Source organism: Aquila chrysaetos, chromosome 4 (assembly GCF_900496995.4).
Source record: "Aquila chrysaetos chrysaetos chromosome 4, bAquChr1.4, whole genome shotgun sequence".
NCBI lineage: Eukaryota > Metazoa > Chordata > Aves > Accipitriformes > Accipitridae > Aquila > Aquila chrysaetos.
Window position 1 is genome coordinate 42,829,627 of NC_044007.1, and position 21,650 is coordinate 42,851,276.

The 21,650-nt window shown below is 41.4% G+C and overlaps 1 protein-coding gene across 1 annotated transcript in view; it reads right to left on the minus strand.

Annotated features, from left to right (window-relative positions):
* Positions 1-2,635: 2,635 nt before the first annotated feature.
* TGS1 (trimethylguanosine synthase 1) overlaps positions 2,636-21,650 on the minus strand; it is a 31,227-nt gene continuing 12,212 nt past the window's right edge. The window contains 7 exon segments of the mRNA XM_030012378.1: positions 2,636-5,397; positions 16,089-16,167; positions 17,270-17,331; positions 17,333-17,487; positions 18,819-18,962; positions 19,916-20,089; positions 20,973-21,324. Of these exon segments, the coding sequence (XP_029868238.1) occupies positions 5,284-5,397; positions 16,089-16,167; positions 17,270-17,331; positions 17,333-17,487; positions 18,819-18,962; positions 19,916-20,089; positions 20,973-21,324 (1,080 nt within the window). The 3' untranslated portion in view covers positions 2,636-5,283.

Here is a 21,650-nt window from a genome sequence, read left to right on the forward strand (position 1 = left end):
TTCCAGAAGTACAGATCTGAGCCTGAGCTGCAGATAACATTGTCTGCTGGGAACATCCAAATGCTGTGACGTCCAACGGAACCCCTTGGATAAGCCCAGCTGCAACCTGCATCCATGGAAATCATTCCCACACCAGCATGGACGTTTGGCATGGGCAGTCCCCCCCAGCAACCCTCTGGGGCGATGGGCTCTGCCAGTTTGGAGTTCTCGTGAGCAAAGCTGTCCACGTTTAACCTTCCTAGGCAGAGTTTTAGATTACGTTTGCGTATACCAGGAAAGCAGAGCGTACAATTTGCTCCCCTGTTTGACATAATCATAGGCTGTCCCGGTGCCTGGAACAATTTAATGAATACCTTAGGATGGGTTTTGCTGTCAGATCATAATACCACCTTTCACAAAAGCTCTTGCCACTGTCACCATCGCTGTGTCTGACACTGTGACAATGTGAAGAACCCCCAGAGCTCTAGGTAGTGGTGCACTGATAGGATGAATGTATTTATTCAACCTGCATCAACCTGCAATAACTATGCAGAGGAACATCCTCTCTGATGCCCATTCTTTGGCCACAATTTTAGGATAAAGACTGGGGAAAGGTATTTCATTACTCCCAATACACCAAAGGCACACTGCGAGCCTCTGTTATGTTTATACATTGCTAAAGCTCTGGTGATGCCATTGCATTCCTCTAATAAACCACAGGGGTTTCACAAGAAGGTTGCAGCGCAGCCTTGAGAAAAAGGAAGAAAATGAGTTGAGCCACAGAGACAGGAAGGATCGCACTGTCATCAAACCCAGACTGCCGCCAACAGCACTTTTTTTTCCCTCACCGGTCTGAGAGCCCAGAAAACCGGAGTGACATTTTGGGTTTTCAGTGAAGCCCATGCTGCTGGGAAGCGCTTTGAAACTCGCTCCAGTTTTGGAACGTCTTGAGGTGACAGGCCAAGACCTCTGAGATGTGCCGAAAGGAAGAGCTCAGAACACACATTTGCATGAGACTTGAGGAAGGGTGCACAAGGGGCTGATGGCAAAACCATGCTCCCCGACACCCGGACACCCCTGTCATGACATGCTAAAAAGACACTGATCCTTGGGTCTTTATATGGAGAAATCTGGGGCTGACTCTTAGGCTGCAGGGACATTGCAGAGGGTGCTTTGCAGAGCTGTGTGGCAGCCCGGCCGGGGAATTCCCCTGTGCAGGGAAACCCTTGAGCAGAGCCCAGAGCTGTCAGGGCTCCCGGGCGGGCTGCTGCCCTCCCCAGCCCTGCCCCACGCAACAGCCCTGCTCGCAGCGGCATCCCTCAGGCACTACCAAAGCCTCGGGCATCTTTAAGAGACACCACAGGACCAGCTGAGTAGAGGTGGAAACCAAACCCTGAGGCGGACAAGCCTCGTTTGCAGACTCAGCCTTTCCTCCTGCCTCCTCCCTGCACGGCTGCAGCTAGGATTTTCACTGCTTGGGTAGATCTCCAGCCTCACTAGAGTCAATCATTCCAGCTGGTTTTAGCCATTCCTCTTGCTTCCTTTCAGCTAGCGATGACTTCTGCAGCCGCCCGAGTAACACGCAGGGGTTTTTTTTTTTTTTTTGTGTGTGAATTATTTTGGGCTTTTGGGGGACTTGACTTAACTGAATCAACACAGCATCACTCTTACAAGTACTTCCCCAGAGTGTGTATACGGATAATACTCTGCCCTGATGGAGCAGGCTGGACTGCTTGACAGCTTCACCGTCTGACAGCTGAAAGAGGAGAGGGTCTGAATCGATTTCAAGCCTTGTTTTAGAGCATTTAGTCCTTCGCCACTGCACCACACACTTGCAAAAAACATCTCTGTTCAGTTTTCATACAGAAATCTAAAACTTCCTCGTCGCCAAAAATCAACTTTATTTAAGTACTCTGGAATGCACCAAGGTATTCCAGTGGCAGGAATACTAAGATACCTGTGTTGGAAAGGCTATACCAGCAATGGTAAATTAGCTCACACTACGTGTTAAGATTACCCTCCTTCCTTGATATTTGGAGGTGGGAGGATTTGCGTGTGAGGGGAGGACAGTTAAAGCAAACGGTGAATATGAGGCATATGAAAGCAGAGAGAGTAAACCAAGTGAAAATGACCCAATTTTCTACTGATTCGTTCAATGAGTTACTGCAAGTAATTTTTTTCTTCTGCTATTTATGGGGTTTCCCTCTTCTAAATGTTACCACGGTCACTGTGGTGTAACATTAATTTGTTTATGTAACCCCTGAGTTGCACGTATAGACCCAGATGTTATTTCAGAACCACTACACTTGGGGAAGATTTTCTAAAACCATACATTAAAACTTCATGGAACAGTGATTTTTTACCATAACACTAACGGGCCCTCCTTCAGAGAAGGGCACAACAGTAACTGTCCTACCATGAAGAGACAGTTGCTCAGCCCTGCTGATGCTCTGCTCTGGTCCCCTTGAATCTGCAATTAGGCTTCAGCTTTGTAACACGCTTGTTTTAACTGTATGTTCCATTGCTTCTCTTCATACCACGCACCAGAAAAAGAAACTGATGGGCTTGGTTTAATATTGGATTTAATTAAGATAAACCTAAAAGATTAGGAGCACAAGAGCATAGTGGAAAGTGTAAAACAGTATGTATTTATTGCATTTAGTCCAAATACTAGTTAACTTCCAAAAAAAAAAAAAAATCTGCATTTTTTCCTACAGCTTATTTTGTGGCTTAAAATTGGTAAAAGACCAAAACTCTATGAGTATTTACTTTACAGTAGCAACATAACTTCTTTGTAGCCTAATATAGCATATGCAAAATACTACTCGAATCCCCAAAGGGTATTAGAACTCTGGGCATGAGATGTCCAGAAATTTAACTATGTCTCAGACCATGTTAACTTTTTTTCTACAACATAAAGCAGAGTAACATTTTACAGAAACTCACATCATGAATGAAGCTGTCCCCCACGAAGTGTTTGTTGGTTGATATTACTAACAATGAAATAAAAATACTCGTAGACGTATTTTAGGCTTAACAGATTGACTGATTCACAGTCCTGGGGAACCTCACCTATTCTGTCTGAGTGGAAAGCTGAGGGCAAACATTTATCACAACCCAGCAGTGTGTATTCTGACTTCAAGTTGTATTTAAAAAAATAAAAATAAAAAAAGACCTTTTGTACTTGTTGGTTACAGAGAGCAACAGCCATGAACAAGGATATTTTTCCACTTTTGGTGCTTCATGTGCTTTCAAAACTCAGCAGAGACCTTTGATAAATTGTTTCTTTTTACCAGTAAGTTCATTATATTGGAAGTAAACATTAGAACAGTAAATGTTGTAACTTTTATGTCATATTTCAGCTTCCACATCTTGCATGCTTGGACACTGAACAAAATCTGACTACTTTCCTGAAGGTAAAAGTAAATTCACTGGTATTACCCCCATAGAGCTTCCTTTTACAGGAGCAGCATCAGCAAGATCTCAAAATGCTTCTAAAGCTACTCTTTAACTTTAGGGAGGAAAAGAGGACTAAAGAGTACGACAGCAGTATTTCTGTAAGCAACAATAAGCCAAATATAGTAAAATTTTAGTGTACAGAATACTGTGACATACACAGTATAAATTATTCTTCATTTGGCCTCATGACTCTTTCTTGGATTTTTTTTGTAGCTTGTAGTGAAAATTTAACAGCATCATTACATACACGTGCTACTGCTACAATAGGTTTGGACCTCCTGTAATACTAGCACTCTTGCCAACCTCCCCTGCATCCTAGTAGCAAACTTCTAAGGAATATTGAAGAGCAGATAATTTCTTTCCTTTACTATTCCCTTTAAATTTTGACACAGAGGCCGGCACTATCACAGCACTTCTTGCTGTAATACAGTGGCAAAATGCAGTGATGCAAATCAGTCAAATTATCTTCAAAGTAATCTAAAATACCTTACATGAAGCATGGATGTAACAGTCATTAACAGTTCAGCACTCGTCTGGTACTGGATGGTCAGTAAAGCTACAAAGAAATAATTTCCCAAGTGCTATTTTACTGCACTACGAACTTGCACCAAGTCAGACTGTATGTGTTTTTTAACATCCCATACACACACAAACACTTTGGTCTCCTAACTGATTTGAAGAGTTGGATTTCATTCCTTATGGGGGCAAAAAAAAAAAAATCCTCTTATTTGGTTATTCTATACCGTTATTCTATAGAGTTTTGTCTGTCAGCACTAATACATGGTTTAGTGCTTAATCTCTGCTGCCTTCAGCATCCTGCTGCACTCCAAGCAGAGGAAAAGCAGCACTAATTTACTGTCTTAGAAACTATATTCCTACACTCTTACCTTGAAAACAGGCTCAAAATTGATCTTGGGTACTTACTGTAAGCGCATTTCAGTGAGAGTGCCATATCCATACCCTAGGTGCTTCTCACCTGCCTCCATTTCTGCTTGGAGAAAGAAGTACCAAAAGCCACTCTTACCCCCTAAACCCCGAGTGGGAGCAGAGAGCCCTCACCAGGGAGAGCTGGGGTCCCTCTGCCCTCCCCAAAGCTTGTGCAAGGATCCAAAAGGCCTCAAAAGAGGGGGGACACATACTCCTCTGGTTACCGAGACAAACCTCCAGTCAGAAGGTTTCTTCAAAATATTTTTGTTACAAAGAGGCTAGCAAGGAGGAAAAAAATAAGTAACAAAACCCAGGGGGTAGAGCCCTGCTGCCAGCCACAAACATGCCCTGCTCTCTCCCTGTGCTGCAACAAGCCAGAGTACTCCCTGTAAGAAATGCGTGGACCTTCATCCTACAAAAAAAAAAGTGAAAAGGTTTCCCAGTGAGCACAGAGCCAGTGAACTGCAGTTAACCTCTGGTGGTGTACCTGACCTTCTCGTTCCACCTGATGTTCAGATGCTTTTGTTTCTCAAGCACAGACAGCAGTTCTTGACACACGACGGCTTTCAGGCTATTCTTTTTGACCCTCTGAATGCTCAAAACTGGAGCACGTACAGAAGTAGCACATGTGAGAGTTGCAAAGAAATCCTGACCTCCCTTTCAACAGGTTGGACTTAAACCTTGCGAGACTGCATTTTATAAAGAACTTTTTTCCTACATTCACAGCTCCTCTACATTTACAATTTTGTCAAAATTATTATAAAACATTTATTGACAGTAGCAATAAACAGAACAAATTTCTGTGAACAGAAATTAAAGCGGAAAATGGCTTTAAGTCATTTTTGACCAGCCAGCTGTACAAAAGCTTAAGCAAAGCAGCAGTCAGGGAGGTTGGGTTTGGAAGAATCCACACAGAGTTCAGATGTCATTCCTTATTAGATCACCAAAATAAGCTGTTATTGTCTTCAGTTTGTTATTGAGAAAATTTTGTTCTATTTCAACTTTTCCTCCTGGCCCTGCTAAGGAAGCCACCTGAAAAACAAAGAACAAAAAGCAAATCAATCAATGCACAGGAAAAGAGGCAAGACCCCAATGCTTTTATTCACATGAAATATCACGTAAAACACATCTTTGGCTCTGTTAACACCGGTGACAATATTCCTTGTCACCTAATGCCTCTGCTCCTCTTTCAGTGTCTCCTTTTACTCACAGAACTGGTTTGTGGCTTTCTTGTGACTGAAAAATTTCCCTCGCTGCAAGCCATGAAAATAAGAGGACTTCAGAACTAGAGATAAATAGTCATCGTTTCCCATGCTGTGCTGAGGCAAGAGATGCTAGACTCTGGTTTGCAGGGTCCTTGGCATTTGAGACACCCAGTTGTGGCAAAAAGCAAGCTGTAAACTGCATTTTGAAGGCGTCAAAATCCCAAGTTTTGGGGGAAGACTAAAACCCAATCCTGGAATTAGGAAGCATAAAGGTTGCACTGAAGGGGGGGGTGGGCGGAGCGGGGAACAACCAGAAGAAAACCAAGCCCAAAACCTCAAACCGGCAGAGAAGCTCACTAAAATTAGTTATTTTGTTGTTGTTATTGCAACCAAAAAAAATGCCATTGTGTGCATTGGAGTCTCAGGCAGCGTTGAGGGTACGGCTGCGGGCAGCTGAGTAAGGGCAGGCAGGGAGAGCCCGTCAGGCAGCGCTGGTCCCAGCTCTCCTGTTTACGATCACTGGAGTGAGAATTTCACCGTTCACGCTCTGTTGACTGAGGCTGGTGCACACCTTTAATGCTTAACGATTACAGACAGACAACATTTTGCAGTGGACTCTGCATTTTGGACTGCAGCACGCAATACTGTCTCCTCTCCTGTTCCTACTCATGATGCCTAGTACGACCCCTTTGATGGACAACAGCCATACAGGCTAATGATTTCTCACCAGGACAGACTGCACAGACAGAAGGAAGAGAAGAACACCAAAACTGAGCGTTGACTGCTTCCCCCCCCCCCCATTGTGGGCCCTGAGGACCTGTGCTGCGGCGCGGGTCCCTGCTCCACAGCCAGTTCTGCTCTGTTGCTGCTGTTTTCCCTGCCTGCTGCAGGAAAACTATTTCTATAGTTCCCTATGCAGGGAAACTTCCCAGGCAGACATAAAATAATCAAGGTCTACAAGCCTGCAGCAGATTTTAACTGATCTTTAAACCAAGAAGTCCGTGATGTTAGCAGCTGAAACTTAAAGTTCAGGTTGCATTATTAACACTTCTAGACTCCTTTGAGACTTGACCCTGTAGCACAAGTTTAAATATAAACATGCTGAACTTCCTCTTTTTTACTGTAAGTAAAAAGACCAGCCCACTATCAAGAGGAAATAACAGATTAATCTAAATTATACTTTGAAACTTTATTGACTTGCCCAGAAAATTACCAAACTTATTCTGGTTTTTTTTTTTTTTTTTCCCCTCTCTTTTCATTTTTTTTTGTTTCTGCAGACAAAAACAAAAGCGCAAGCAGTTTCTTCATCCTTCAATTTAATGGTAATAGGAAAAAAATCTCCACGTTCTTGTCAAAGAGGAACCTGCCACAAGTAAAAAAGCAGAAGCTGGCTGACTTATAAATAGCACAAGAATCTGAAATTGGCAAGTGATCAGGAATGTTAATTTCACAACTTATCTTTTCTTACTTGAAATCCTAAAAGCAGTTAACATTGTGGGGCGATCCACATTTTTTTTCCTAGGAAGACGTTAAGTTTGTACTTCTAATTTATTACGAACAAAAGCTGGAATGTCCCTTCCAAAAAGCATTAGAGGCTTTGCACTTTATAGCTAATGTCGTTTAAGTATTCTAAAATATTAATTAGATTACTCAACTTAATACAAGAATATTGAAATTATTGTCTCAAGGTTACATACTCCCACTTTCAGGGCACAATTTGTGTCACTAGCATATCTAAGTATGACTAATGCATTGATAATAAACACAAATGTTTACTAAATCTTTCTCTTAGAAGACCAAGTAAAGCAAAATGCTTCATTGGTAACACAGGCAAATGTTGCTCCTCTGCTGAGGGGTGGTGTCCACCCGAGAAGTCACATAGGCTGTGTGTCTAGTCTCTAAGTGTTAAATGCAGGATAACTAAGACTAATTTCAAATGACTGCTGAAAGTATTTGATAAACCCAAAGGTGACAAAAATCCAAATAAGCACATGGGCGTAAGCTCCGCAGGGACAGATCCGGCACCACACGCTCCTCAATCCGCCCTGATATTCAGGGGAGAGAAACACAAATCCTCTGTGACGATGTTTATTTGTGAATTGCTGGAGGTTGCAAATTTAATTACGTAGGCGTTGCCAAGTTTTCTTCGGAAGGGCTCAGTCAACCCTGACGGCGTAACGAGGGAAAGCTGCCACACACCGAGCTTCAGAAAGGTGCCAGCTTGGCGGAGGGACGCCCTCTAAAAATAACAGCAGACTGAGGAATGATGCTTTGAGAAAAACAAAGGTGCTCACCTATTTTTAGAAATACTAACATGCATCTCCTGTTTTTGCAGTGACCTACAACAGTGAGTACAGAAAGGCTTCTTAATTTCTTTTAAAAATTGGACTAGTCCAAAAGTTATTCTGCATTTTCCTGTGCAAATACAACGATTCCCTGCTGGCAACTCTCCTCATCCTGGTTTGTTCTTTAGCCCAAACCCACGTACTCGGGGGGGCAGATATTGCCTCCTTTGCTGCGCTGAGTAATTCTGCACATGCCACACGCCTCCCTGGGCAGAGGCAAAGGATGCAGCTTCAGTTAATGCCTCCCTGCATCCCTCTCACCTGGATGCTTCATCCTTCCATTCAGCGACTGCTGATGGAAATAGGCCACAGCTACAGACACAGCCACGGAGCATTAAAAAAGTAGCCAGCAGGTTTGGTCTCAAGTTTAAAATAGGAGACATAAGAAAAGAAATATGAAAAGGGAAACAAACATGGAAGATTACATCAAGGGCACAAGCTGCTTAAGGTGCAAACTTGCTTTATACTGTTCAGGTGTATTTTTGAACTCAAAGGTTTTCCTGCTGGCCTTGCAGGGTTGTTTTTAATCAGACCGAAATTCCTTTAGTAAAGTAATTTCCTATCTGTTCCAGCCACCAACTACAGTCACCGGGGATAAAAAGCTCTATCGTCATTTTTTCCCTCCTCCAAGAAACTTTTCTAGGGTAAGAGAAATATAAGGTTTTTGGCTTAATAGGCAGTCACACAAGGACACTGTGATTAATTTCATTTTATAGAACACTAGTAAAAAGAGGACACCCCCAACCACCCTAAAGGCTAGGGGAAAAAAAAAAAATTCCAACCCACTAGAAAAAAAAGGCAATGGTATTCTTTACACTGAACATAATAAAACAAAATGCTGTCAGGAAGCATTTTTCAAAATGTAGACGTCTGCAGGTGAATTATGCCACTGCCATGGTGGTGCTGCCACCCTTTGACAGACTAGAGGGGTTTTTTTTGTTTGTTTGTTTGTTTTAAACTTGAGGTGGGCAAACTACAACTCACTATTCAAATGCTACAAGCTTTAGGAAGACTTAAGTCCAGAAGTGCCACTCTGGCTTGGTGTATGCTGGGGGTATCTTCTGACTTTATCTTTTATCAAGGACAGAGAACAGATGTGAGTTTAAAGTGCGCTGCTTAAAAGTTGCCATTACTAACATGATAGTCATAGCTGAAGTGTACACAATTACGTTCACTTAGAATGATCAGCCTGCAAAACACATCAACCGATAGTCCTTTACCTGCCAACTCCCCTAATACCCAAGCATCTTAAAAATACAATCAAATTAATCTTGATTCGAGTTCATCTCCTGGCCTCTCACTCCCTGCTTTGCTCATTGTTATATTCACTCCTAAATAAACATGATGTTGCTTGGCAGGTCACATTTGGCTAGGTCTCCAGTCTAAAATCACAGCTAAATGAAGGGGGCCAGCCGTAGTTTCACTAGTCAGCCTCCCATCAAATTTCTTAATTCACAGAGGTTACCATATATTCTTTTATTAAACTGATCTCTCTGGTATGATTTTCTGTTCTCTGAATGCCACCAGATAGAATAAAAATAAATAAATAAATGAGTTTTACCCATCTTTAGACTCCCTTCTGTCTACAGACCAGTAGACCAGAAATTGACCAGTCATTTGTAACAACTGGACTTTCAAAACCAGAAACACAGCAAACATCTTCCCATCCAGGCACTAGACTTGGAGACAGAACAAGGCTTCAGTGTCTAACTCTAGATTCTCTCAAAGTGAACAATGAGGTGGGAACAAAGGCAAGGAAAAAAGAAAAGGACCTGCATGATGCTTATTCTTTCTATGACTATCAGAGTCAAGAGCACTTTGTTTAACTCTGGGCTCAGGGAATTACCCTACACACTAGACAAGGAACAAAAGGTAATTTGTATCTTCCAGCAGCATTTGGAATATAAGCCAGGTCTGAGACACCAACATTTAGGACAGCAAAAGCTCCAACAACAGTGAAGTTTCTCTAAATTAGGCATAGCTATCACAAACAACAAAAACCCAAACACTCGCCTCCAAAACCCCCAAAACCCCAAACCCAAGAATCTACCCAATTTATAAGTTTTACACCAGTCATCAAATCTTCAAATAGTAAAGATGCACACAAAGTTTTCAATGCAGAAACAGGAAGAGGTCTGAAAAGTGACTGGGTAGAAATAAAAAACAAAAAAAAACCCCCAAATTATCAACAGTGCATAAAGACTAACGTAAAACTTTCCCTGCCTTTCAGCCTGCTTCAGTTTTTAAAAACATAGTATCTTGAGTGAATAAAAGCAGCCCTTAAGATCTACCTAGTGGGGACTGTGTTATAAACCTATACAACACCAAGCAGGCTGCCAGTAGGTCAGCTCATGATGGATGGAACTACAACTGGCTGGTAACAAATAAATCACTAGCTAGATTAAGTGGAGAGAGGCTGCCAATTTGCATTACAATCCCAGTTTATATAGTTCCAGTCAACCAGTAGGAATCACAGGGGAGAATACCATAAATAATACAGATAGAAGAGCATATACCTGTGAACACCTTGCTAGTCCACAGCATTTATCACTTCCCACTGGCTTTCCCACACATTTGTGAAAGGTCGTACCATGTCCACCACCCAGCTGCTTTCAGGCAGCACATCCTCCCACTGCCGCTGCTGTTGCATCCTCAAGTAGTACACCTGCTGTCCTGTGCTCCTCCAGTGGACCCATGCTCCTCAAAAGCTGGATCAGCTCCCCCTCTCAGCAAGGTTCAAAGAATACAGACGTATTTGAAAACTTTCATCCGTCAGAGTGATGCGTTCATGGAGAACGTAGGCTGCAGTGCTACAGTCTTGACTAATGTTTGAAAAAAAAAAAAAAAAGTCTTGACTGAAAGTCAAAAGACAGAACCAGATGTTCCTTTGCACAGGCTTAAGTTAAAACCCTTGAGGTGCTCTCTGAAGTTTTAAGGACATGGAAAAACTCCTCCTGCAGACACTGAGCAGGAAGTAATCTGCAGCCATCTAAAAAAACCCCATCAACCTGACAATATTTTGCCTATCATGCCTTTCTGCTCATAATTTTAAACATGAGTATCTTGTTTGGTCTGTCAAATTTACAGAATTATGGTTGACATGGACAGCAATCAACAATTAACAGTTCTCTTAACCATAAAGTTTATTAGGAATTTACTCTAATACTTTATGAAGTGTAAAATTTCATATATGGTTTGATGAAGAAATACTACTCAAAAATGGTTAAAAGAAAGAAGAATATTATTATTTGACATATATTACTCAAAAAGCAGCATTGCTCCTCTCCCTCTGTTACAGTGAATAAAACTACACTATTATTTATAAGGGCCAAAATTAGCTGGCTGAAAAAGGGGACATTTTGCAGAAGTTTAATAGCAACGCTAACAGAAGGAAAAGGCATTATTTTCAATAAATAAAATAGGTCCTGTTTTTGAAACTGGAACTATATTAACATTGGATTGTGAAGTAAACTCAAATTTTGAGGAGGAGCTGCTTTTTCAGTCATTCCACTTCTGAAAAGTTCTTGACACTTTTGATTTTTTTTTTTTTTTTTTAATTAGATCTCTTCTCATACCCCATACCACCAAGAAGCCCGCTAGTGCAAAAACTGTAGATCAAGTTAATAAGGCCCATGATATGACTTCACAACATGGTGGATATAACTCTCTGAGCAGAGCCACAGTGCCATATCCCTCCTTGGGATCTATGTTTAAGCTTCAACTCACCTACACAGACAGAAAGGCTTCTGGACACTGGGAAATCTTTCTCAAACTGCATTGTTTTTAATTTTGTCACAGGCTGAATCTTGGATAGACCAAACTTTTCTAACTCAGAAAGATAGCTCTCAAGTTGAATAATAATCAGGCATTTTACTCTCAGAATCATCTTCAATTAGCAAACTCACTTGTGTTCTCTCTTAAGAGTAGACCAATATTATTCCAATAGATCTGCTTGCTCTGCTAGAAGGGTCGTAAAGATTGAAATGTTATCTGAAAATTAGCCTCAATTATCCTGCTGTTTTGACATACTAACATGCGACCCAAAATTAAAACTTACACTACTGTATGCTCAGGATGTTAAATATGCAACATTTCCAGCAGCTAAAAATCAGTAAGACTTAAAGATAATCCCATGGCGAATAGATATATGTATAAGATTATCTTTTTGCTAAAAGAAAAATCTGTTTCTGAATTAAATCACCATTTGTAAATCTGTACAATATGACTGTCTTCAAAGAACAGTGAAGAAGTTTAAGATAATCACTAAGGCACAATACAGTCTCTGAGCAGTTAACCACCCATGGTCAGGATAAGTAATAACTCCCGATTCCTCAGTACTCCATCTCTCAAACTTGGCTAGGCTGGTAAAGATGCTGATGTCGTCATTTGTCTCACAACATACCAGGTCACCAACATTTTAGGCTCATCAGTTTATTGGGGGGAGCCATCATGCAGCCTGACTCCATTCTGACCACGGTGAGAGAACAATACCTCAACAGCAGCACTCATACAGCTTACAAGGGTCAAGGGCATCTCTATGTTAGTACGTGAACACTTGGGAGGGTATGTTTTGGTATCTTATGTTGCTGAGCGTACCTTCTACAATGAGGTGAAAAGAAGCTATCCTGCCATTAGGAAAAAGATCCTACAGCAACAAATCCTAGGTTCCTCCTCCTTTGCTGCAAATATTAAGATACAGAAGTATTATCTGGTACAGAAAACAGTCTGTGCAAGAGATCGGGCTATTTGGGATGAGTCCTGGTTCCTGAGGTGAGTACACACTTCCCACTCTGCACAATGAGGCAGAACACAGCTTGCTAAACACTTCATAAACAACATTTAATCGTTCTGTCTCAACAAGCTTGCTTCTCAAGTCACTTGCGGAGGTCTACATTTTGCTTGAGTATTAAGACCTAAATGTAGGATCTCCTGCAGATATCACCTTTCGTCTCCTTGATCTGGTAGAAATGAACCAGCCAAGAAGGGGAAGGATGCTGGGGAAGGTTGAGCATTCCTTGACTGCAGGTTCCCTGCTGCCAGTAGAGTCAATCAACAGCAGAACAAGGGGAAGAAATTTATTTTCATCCAAATTTTGCCAAGGCATGCATATTCACTTTCTCCCCCCCCCCCCCCCCCCCCCTTTTTTTAATAATATCAGCTTAAATTAGTACCATTAATTCTTCTCACGGAAGGCAAGAACAGTTTTCAACTCCCCAAGTATTTATCAAGTGTTTTCACTTGAATTTTGCTGGGCTATAATTTTGATTTAAATATGCAAACCTATTTGAAACAGTGATTTCTCTTTCCTACTTTGTGGGAATTCTAAGTAGGTCAAACTTTTTGTTTTGCTTTTCAAAAACACCACTGGCAGCCAAATACAAGTTTAGCCCCCCAGAACTGAAGCGGTATTAATATGCCTCTGACTGGTAGTTTCTACAACTCCCCCTCTTTTTCTTTTTCTTTTTTTTTAAAGGGATCTGAAAAAAACATAAAGAGAGACTCAGATGTAAAGATGCTGCAAAGAGATGGGTATCAACAAGGGTGTCACATGTGCTACATAACAGGGACTATTAATAAAACAATGTATTTTTTATGTATGTGCACACACATAGACATAATAATTCCTGATTATTCCTTCACTAGAAAGAATATTTTGAAAGACTGACTCGACCTAAAAATGGACCTGTATACATTACAAATTTTGTAACAAGTACATGCTGGGAAACAAGGAGATTTGACGTAATTAGGGGAAATGTTTCACATTTCTTGTAAATGCACCAACCATATTCCACTGGTTCGCTGCTCCCTCTCGAGGCAGAAGTATAGAAGTTCGTTTCTCCTTTTCCATCTAAACTCAGTGTATTTTATAAGGGAATTCAAAGACTCCCATCTCTCTCTACAAGACAAACTCTACACAGAAAAGGCTGTGCCTGCAGACAAAATAAGCACTGTTTTTGCAATAAAATCATGTGGAACAAGGCTGGATGTCTTGTCTACCAATAAGGCAATGAACACCAAGTCCTCTGACACAACCAAGTCAAGGTCAGCTACCACCTGCTTTCACACCAGCAGCAGGATCCCTATTCTATGTTAGATAGCTAACTGTAAAAATAAGCGCATATTTTTCACTAAATTTGCACCGCCTTAAGTAAAGGTTAAACAGTATTTTTATTGTAAGTTTGCTTCTAACTGCTGGGCATTTATTTCCATTTCTGCTTGAGATCCACTGTCAAACAAGCGAACTTGCACTGATACACTGACTTACAGTCAGTATAAACACCTTCATGGAGGTTTGCAATGGCAATTAAGTCAGCTTCTAAATCAACTTTAATTGACAAAGCACACCTCGCTTGTAGATTCAAGCCAGTCAACAAGAGATGAGGCAGAGTACTTAACAACTGCCACCTTGCATGTTAAGCATGTTAGGCCATTCTCCTATTCTAGGAGCCAAGTAATCTCTGAAAGCCTTACATATGTGTATAAGCATACAGAGTTAATTTTTGAGGACGCAGAAGAGGCAAATCTTACATGCCTGAGCAATGTTATCACAAATCAAACCTAGGTTTTAAAGTTTCCATTCAGATCTAAGGCATCAGATAATCTGTTCAGCAAATATTGCCTTATCGAAGTTACCTGGTTTTCAGGTATTAATATCCTGCAAAAAATGTTTGAGATTTACTTCATCAAGCTTTTATAGGCCCCTAGAGTTTATGGACTACATTCACAAGCCAAGCTACATCACTACACCTTAGCAATGGTGTCCACAAGCCCTTGCCAAGGCAGTTGTTGCAGCATAAGCCGCCCTACCTGGTCCATGAGAAAAGTAAGATGGATTAGAACTGTGGGGAAAACCATGAGCAAACTGAGAAGACAACTGTCTACACTAACCATTAAGGAACTTCAATGATAAATCTTCTTTTTTTCTGGAGATTCACAGCCCTGGAAGTGTACTGGCAGTAAATTCAGAAACTTCATTCTTAAATACCGCCAGAGATGATGGCAGCCAAACGCATAACCAGGCTCAGATGGACCAGAGTATCCACTAAGGTCACGTTCAGGATGGTCATGTTTGACACAGCTATGTCCACACAGGATTAAGACTACCTTTCTCTAAACAGTGGGCTAGATTCACATTCTACTTCCCTGCTCTCAGATCACCAATCTTTAGGGTTTTTTTTTCTTATACTGACACAATCTCTAGAGAAAGGCATGAAGAGCTGATTTCTCTTCCTGAGGGTAGCCTGTAGCCTGGACGACTGAACTGAACCCAGGCCTCCAGCCACGTGCTTTTAACAACTAAGCTGTGACCACAAAGCGATGTTTTTGAGCAACAGCAGTTACTCCTCAGCCATTTGTGTAAAGGCAAACCTGTGGATGTACATCAAGGAACGCTGAGAGCACATCAACAACATTCAGAGCCAATCGGACCAAGATGTGGAGGTGGAAAGATACCTAACCCAACCACATAGAGATGCCGAGCTCTTCTGTAGAAATAGGTAAAGGACTGTGGATAGTACTCTTAGATGGTCTCCTGGGAATGCAAGTGAAATGTATATGCCTTTGCCTATTTATGAATCCAGTAAAAAGTGCTCATGAGCAGAGAAGAAACCTGGTAAGGTCATTCCTCATCGTGGGAATGAAACATTTGATAAAATGCAGTGGTTAGAAGTTGAAATTAGAGAAACTCTGCCTAAAATTAAGGTCCCTGTTCAAAGATTCATAAGCCACTTTGACATTTTGCCAGCCTGAAATGCAAAACGCAACTGAATCATCACCTGCGATACAAATGGTGCTGTGCATAGTGCGGGCTCATAGTGTGCTAATACTTAGGCCATGTGAATTTCAGCCTGTTTCTCAAGACAGCTGTTTGCCACCAACCATGTGGCTTGAGACCTTGCCTGCTCTAAGTCAGACACAGGTTTTGGAAAAGCAGGAAATAATCCTGGGAAGTTCTGCAGCATGTTGCAGGTGAGAAGACCATCTCACTGCTCCCTTCTTTGCAAAAAGCTACAAGACATAATTAACATAGAAAATACACAGAGGAAACTAAACCAGACACTCAGGGGAATTGTTACAGTCATCTAATTACTTAAAAAAAATATTCTAACAAAACCCTCTAATACAAAAAATCCCACACCAGTGAAACAAATTGTGTGTTTATCCAGTAACACACCTGGTCAATGTCAGCATTCCGAGGTAGAAAATACACAATATTGTTGGTGATCTTCTTGGAGAGCCTGAAAATTTCAAATGTAGAAGCCAGTAAAGGAAAAAACAAGAATAGGGAAGAAGTTGCTTCATATTCATTTATTTTGAAAGTATGTCCCAAATTCAGTTATTATACAGTTAAATTATAGTTAGTCTTCTGGGTGCGTGAGTTAGATACTCTTCTGAAATGCAGAAATTAGTATTGTCTAAATGCAGAAACTCTATTTCACCATTATTGCCCTAAAAAGTAGAAACCACCCCCCCCCCCGAAACCCTCACTTTTTAGGAAAATTTAACTGAACTACAGAGAAGTATTTGAGAAATTTGAATGTAGTTTATAGCTAGTACATTGGTTTGATATTTGTCTTCTAATCCATTTCATGGAATCTCTCTCACACGTGCATACAAAGATTTCCTTACTCTTACAAATATGGCTACATTTTAGCCAAAAAGGAAACAACTGAGATTATTTTGGGGGAAAAAAACCCACCACACTTCATATTTGATGAAACTATTATGCTAATACCTTCCCAGATGAATGAGTGCTCAATACCACTGTTAATAAGTTAGTATGGAATTTTATACATTAATTGAAAGGGTTAATATTTTGCTTGCATTCTTCTGTGATTTCCCAAGTCATAGGCAGGTGCTATGACTGAGAACAGTCTGAGTAAGATATACCTTTTATAAATCAATTAAAAAGTGGAATTAATGACAAAGTCATAGCTCTCATAATTAATTATTACCTATATACACCACATGGCTATTTGATTACTTCAGGGTATTTTAATAAAATAGTATAAAGGAGTTAAAACTGCTGAATTAACGCTTTAAGTTAAGAAGCTCCTACAATTCTCTAAAGGATTTTTTACTTTGAAGAATAAAACTCTTAATGACTTTTTTTTTTTTTAAATAAAAAATTATAATAAAAACATTTAATTTTAGGTGGTCAAAGTCATATAGCTGAGGCTGGGGGAGGAGGACTAAACAAATGCGGCACATCTGGGACTTCAGCTGCTGGTCATATTGTCCCCAGTCAGCCAACAGGGCACACAAAGCCCATGTCAAGAGAGGGAGGAGAAGAAAGAGAGAAAACCACTCATAAGTGACTAAAAATCACAACAATGCTTAACTTTGAAAGGATATCCGTCTGGGCAAATCATAGTTTGGATATCGAAGATTTCGGCAGTGGCATAGTCGGGCCCCCCCCCAGGGCGGGCTGAGGAACACAACATCTGCTTGCAGGTCGGCAGCCAGCACCATGAAGTCTCCGCACACAAATTCTATCTGATCTGCCACGCCATACACCTCAGCATTGTTGCGTGCAAGGCTGAGCTTCTCAGGATCAATATCAATAGCGATCACTGCAAACCAAAGAGAGAGCAAATCCACAGGTTAGCGTGAACTGCGAATGCCACCTGACCATCAAAAGGACATTTCAGAAGGACGGTGTTCTTCTGCGGCCACCAGATACAAGTCACACCTATACTGTTGTGCGGTGAGTTACTACGTCAGTTTTGTAGGTCATGCTAGACATGAAGCTACAGTTCCTCAGAGGGGAAGGACCTGCCCTTGCGTGGCCGGAGCAGAGGTTCCACCAAGAGCAGAACTGCTGCATTTACAAACCAGCAAGGGAAGCCACGCAGCCAAGACTGGGGAGGCTCAGCTGCTGTTGTTGCAAAGCTGAGAAGCTTTAGCTTTTGGCAGTCATGCATCTACTACCATGACAATCCTCCATCTCAGCTGAAGCAGTGGGCAGGTAAGGCTGTCTGCCTAAGAGTGGAAGTCCTCCTCGCTTCAATCTTGACAGGAGTCTGACAGCTTAAACGGTGTCAATTAGAAACCTACTACTCTCCTTTGTTAAAGACAAACATTTATCTGTGGCTGATCACATTGTACTGAAAATTGAGTTTAAAAAAACCACCAAACACAGCACAAGAGAGATGAAACAAGGGCAGTACATAATCATAGAAATACAAATTTAGCCAGGAAATACAAAGAGCTAAGTGAAATTTAGAAAGTATTTCTAGAATAGACCATAGACTACCAAATTTAATGCAGTAGAAACTACCATTTGTCTTGCTCAGAAATTACTCAGAAGCGTTAGATGAGCTGGTGTTTTACCAGAGTGTTTGATGAGTAGAAAAATATCAAGTAGTCAATGTTTTTACAGAAAGCACTCTCAATGTTTCACTGCAATTTCATTAGCTGCCAACAGGAACTTAGACTAATATTAAGTTACCATCACTTTTCTGTATTTGGTTCTGCTGCACCTGCAGGTGATCCCATTCAAGTGTTTTAAGTACTAGTCACAGGCATCCTGCTTTTGAGTACACAGACTTGGTGTAACAATTGGGAAAAGCAGCAGCTTTGTGGCATCTCGGCAGGTTGGCACTGCAAGCAGAACTCAACCTTTGCCAGCAATCTTCAGAGCATCCAATAGACTAGTTACTATGCCACGTAAAAATAACTTTGACTAGTACAACACAAATCCAACTCTGACTTAAAATAGAAGAGCAGTTTTATAGGTCCTTTTTAAAAACAGAAAGCTCATATTGCAAGTCTGAAGCAAAAAAGCTTCTGTTGCTTCAAAAGCACTGAAAATGAAAATTAGTGAACAAAGTGCATACCCAAATTTTTAGGGAAAAAGATTGAAATATAACAGAATAATGCACTGTATACAACACCTGCTTACCTCTTTTTGAGGTCAACGCAAACTGAATAGCATTTCCTCCAACACCACAGAACGCATCCACTATGATATCGCAGTTGAATGACTGACTAACGCGGATGGCAATATGCTCAGCTATTTTCTCAGGCGTAACAGAAAACCAGCCCTCTGCAAAGGAAAGGGAAGAAGTGCATTTTTGCCTCTTATTTCAAGGTCACCTAAATTAAAAACAAACAACCAATCTCCCCGCCCCCAACTGAAGGTTTAGCGTTAATCCCAGCAATTTTGGCTTAGAGCATTCGACCAGGAAATATAGGCTTTGAAGATGATAAGCTCTGGTCAGTCCAGCAATTTGTTAAGCAAACAAAAGTCTCACTGAAGCAAACAGATACGCCTGAATCTCGGTAAATGTCGAACTCGGTGCTGAGGATTCTGGCTTATCAAGGACATGTCCACTGAGACAGCTATGAAAAAACTTTATACATCACAATTATGCTCTGTAACAAATAAAACCAGAAATATATTCTCTCTTGTCCAACATGTTATTTTCTCTACAGCAATGTCCGGTCTGCCAAATAATCTACATGTTTATGTGGGAGAGCATTAGAAGTGAAAGGCTTAAAAAAACAACAAACCCAGGATACAAAAAACCCAGTAATCCTGATTCCTCCTTTACCTATAAATTTATGATTTGGAAGCAGTTTCCATGTAAACATGGAAAAAAATTAACTTTGAAGTGATTGCTGAAAGTCAGAACAAAACAGAATAAAACTAGATCCGTCAGCATATTTGGAAGTTTCACAAAATTATTTTATAAAATATAGAAATAGAAAAATGCCATCGAGTTTCTGAAAAAGTCCTGACCAAGCATAATTTGGGTACAGTATGATCTTTGGCAAACATCAGGACTAATGCAAACAGGGGTGGTCCCATGCTAGAGGCTCTACTGAAGTCCAAGACTTCTGTTCGCCTGCCTGCTGGGGGATGGAATTTATCCAGAGGTGCAAACGCACACTCAGTAATGCTCCTCCTATAAGAAAATCAGTAATGAACTGTGAGAAGGGCCACAGGTTTGGATACATCTTATACCACCAAGTCAGTGCACTTTGTACTAAACATACCTCTGTCTAGTTTAATTCCCTCGTCAAACCGAGAGAACAGCCGGTAGCGTTGTGCCCAGTACTTGGCCAGCTCTGGATCAGCAGCAATCTCGGCAGGTATAGCTCCCAGCGCAATTTTATTCCTTTTCCTCCTTTTTTTCACCTTCTTCTTTGCGGTAATTTTTTCATCTACAGCTGGAAGACACTGTAAAAGTTAACAATCACTGTTCTCATAGGCTAGGAATGTAATTGGTAGGTAGGTGAGAGTTAAGATGTAAGAGGCTTATGTTTAACAACACTGCTAAACCTCCTTTATTACTGTTTGCCAGAGTATGCATTAGTGGTTTAAGCTAAAAAAGAGCATCCTGTATATCAAGGGAATAGCGTTACCTGACAGGTATCAGTCACAGTCTTAAAAATTGTAACACTTCACCCATTACTTAAGAGCCTTAACAGGCTAGCCATCATTTCAACTGGTAACAATAAACTACATAGTCAGCAAACAAGTGGATCAGAGACTAATTTAATGCCCTTATATAAATAAGGCATAAGAATCAATCTAGACAAGTTTTACAGTAGAAATCTAACATAATTGAATTACTGTAGGAAGGATTAAACTATGTGTAGAACCCTGAATAATCCTGTTTTCCTTTGTTTACAGTGTTAAATAGAAAAGTTCGTAATATAGATTCCCCCCCCCCCCGCCCCCCAAAAATAATTTTAACAACACATGCTCCCCAAAGCTCAGCAATGTGCATGTGAGAACCCAAAACCCGACGGTCTGTGCATCTACCTGAAGTTAATCACCCTTATCCTTACCGGGGAAAAAGGGTGTGAATTGGAGACCTGTTAGATCACATCTAGGATCAACAATGACTGCTTATATAAAGAGAAATACTGCTAATATTAAAGACAAGACCTGGGATTCTGGCGCTCCAGGAATAAGCTACTTCCACTAGCCCAGCTCTCAGTCAGCCTCATTACCCCTTGGACCTCTTTGAATAAACGAATACCGCACAACGCTGTAATTTGGGAAGGCACTGCCGATTCATCCCCAGTTTGTGGGAAACTGACGTACCTTGGCTGACGTCCTCTGCTTCTGCCCGGAGATAATCTGGAATATCCAGAGAGATCAGCTGCCGCCCGCAGCCATGGTCCTGCCTCCCCGCACCCTGGCCATCGGAGCCGCTTGCTGCCACGTCCTGCGCTCCCTCCTCACGGTCAATCCCTCCAGGTTCTGCGAAGGCTGCTCTGGAAGACAGTGGCTTTTCGTTTTCGGCGTTCAGCATCACAGTCTGCACGGCAGCAACGCTCTCCTGATCCTCCGAGTCACTGCTCGCGGGCAATGCCTCCGCTTTACCCTGAAGGGAGGCTGGCTGGGATGTGCCTTCCTCCCCAGGTGTATTAACCCGCTTTAGGAACTCTTCCACCTGCAAATTGTCCAATATCACAGACAATTAGATGGTGCTGTTAACCAGCTACCAAGAGCACAGTTTAAAAGCCTTACAGCTCAGAAGCACCTGCCATGCACGCACTCTCTGCCACATGTATTTTGAAACAAGTAAACTATCCAGAGGCAAAACGTTCAGGAAGTCCTTAACTGTGCTCCTGTATTGGCTTTGTGTGGCAAGGTTTTGGTAGCCGGGGTGGGGAGGGTCGTTACACCGGTGGCTTCTGTGAGAAGCTGCTAGAAGCTTCCCCTGTGTCCGACAGAGCCAATGCCAGCCGGCTCTAAGACGGACCTGCTGCCGGCCCA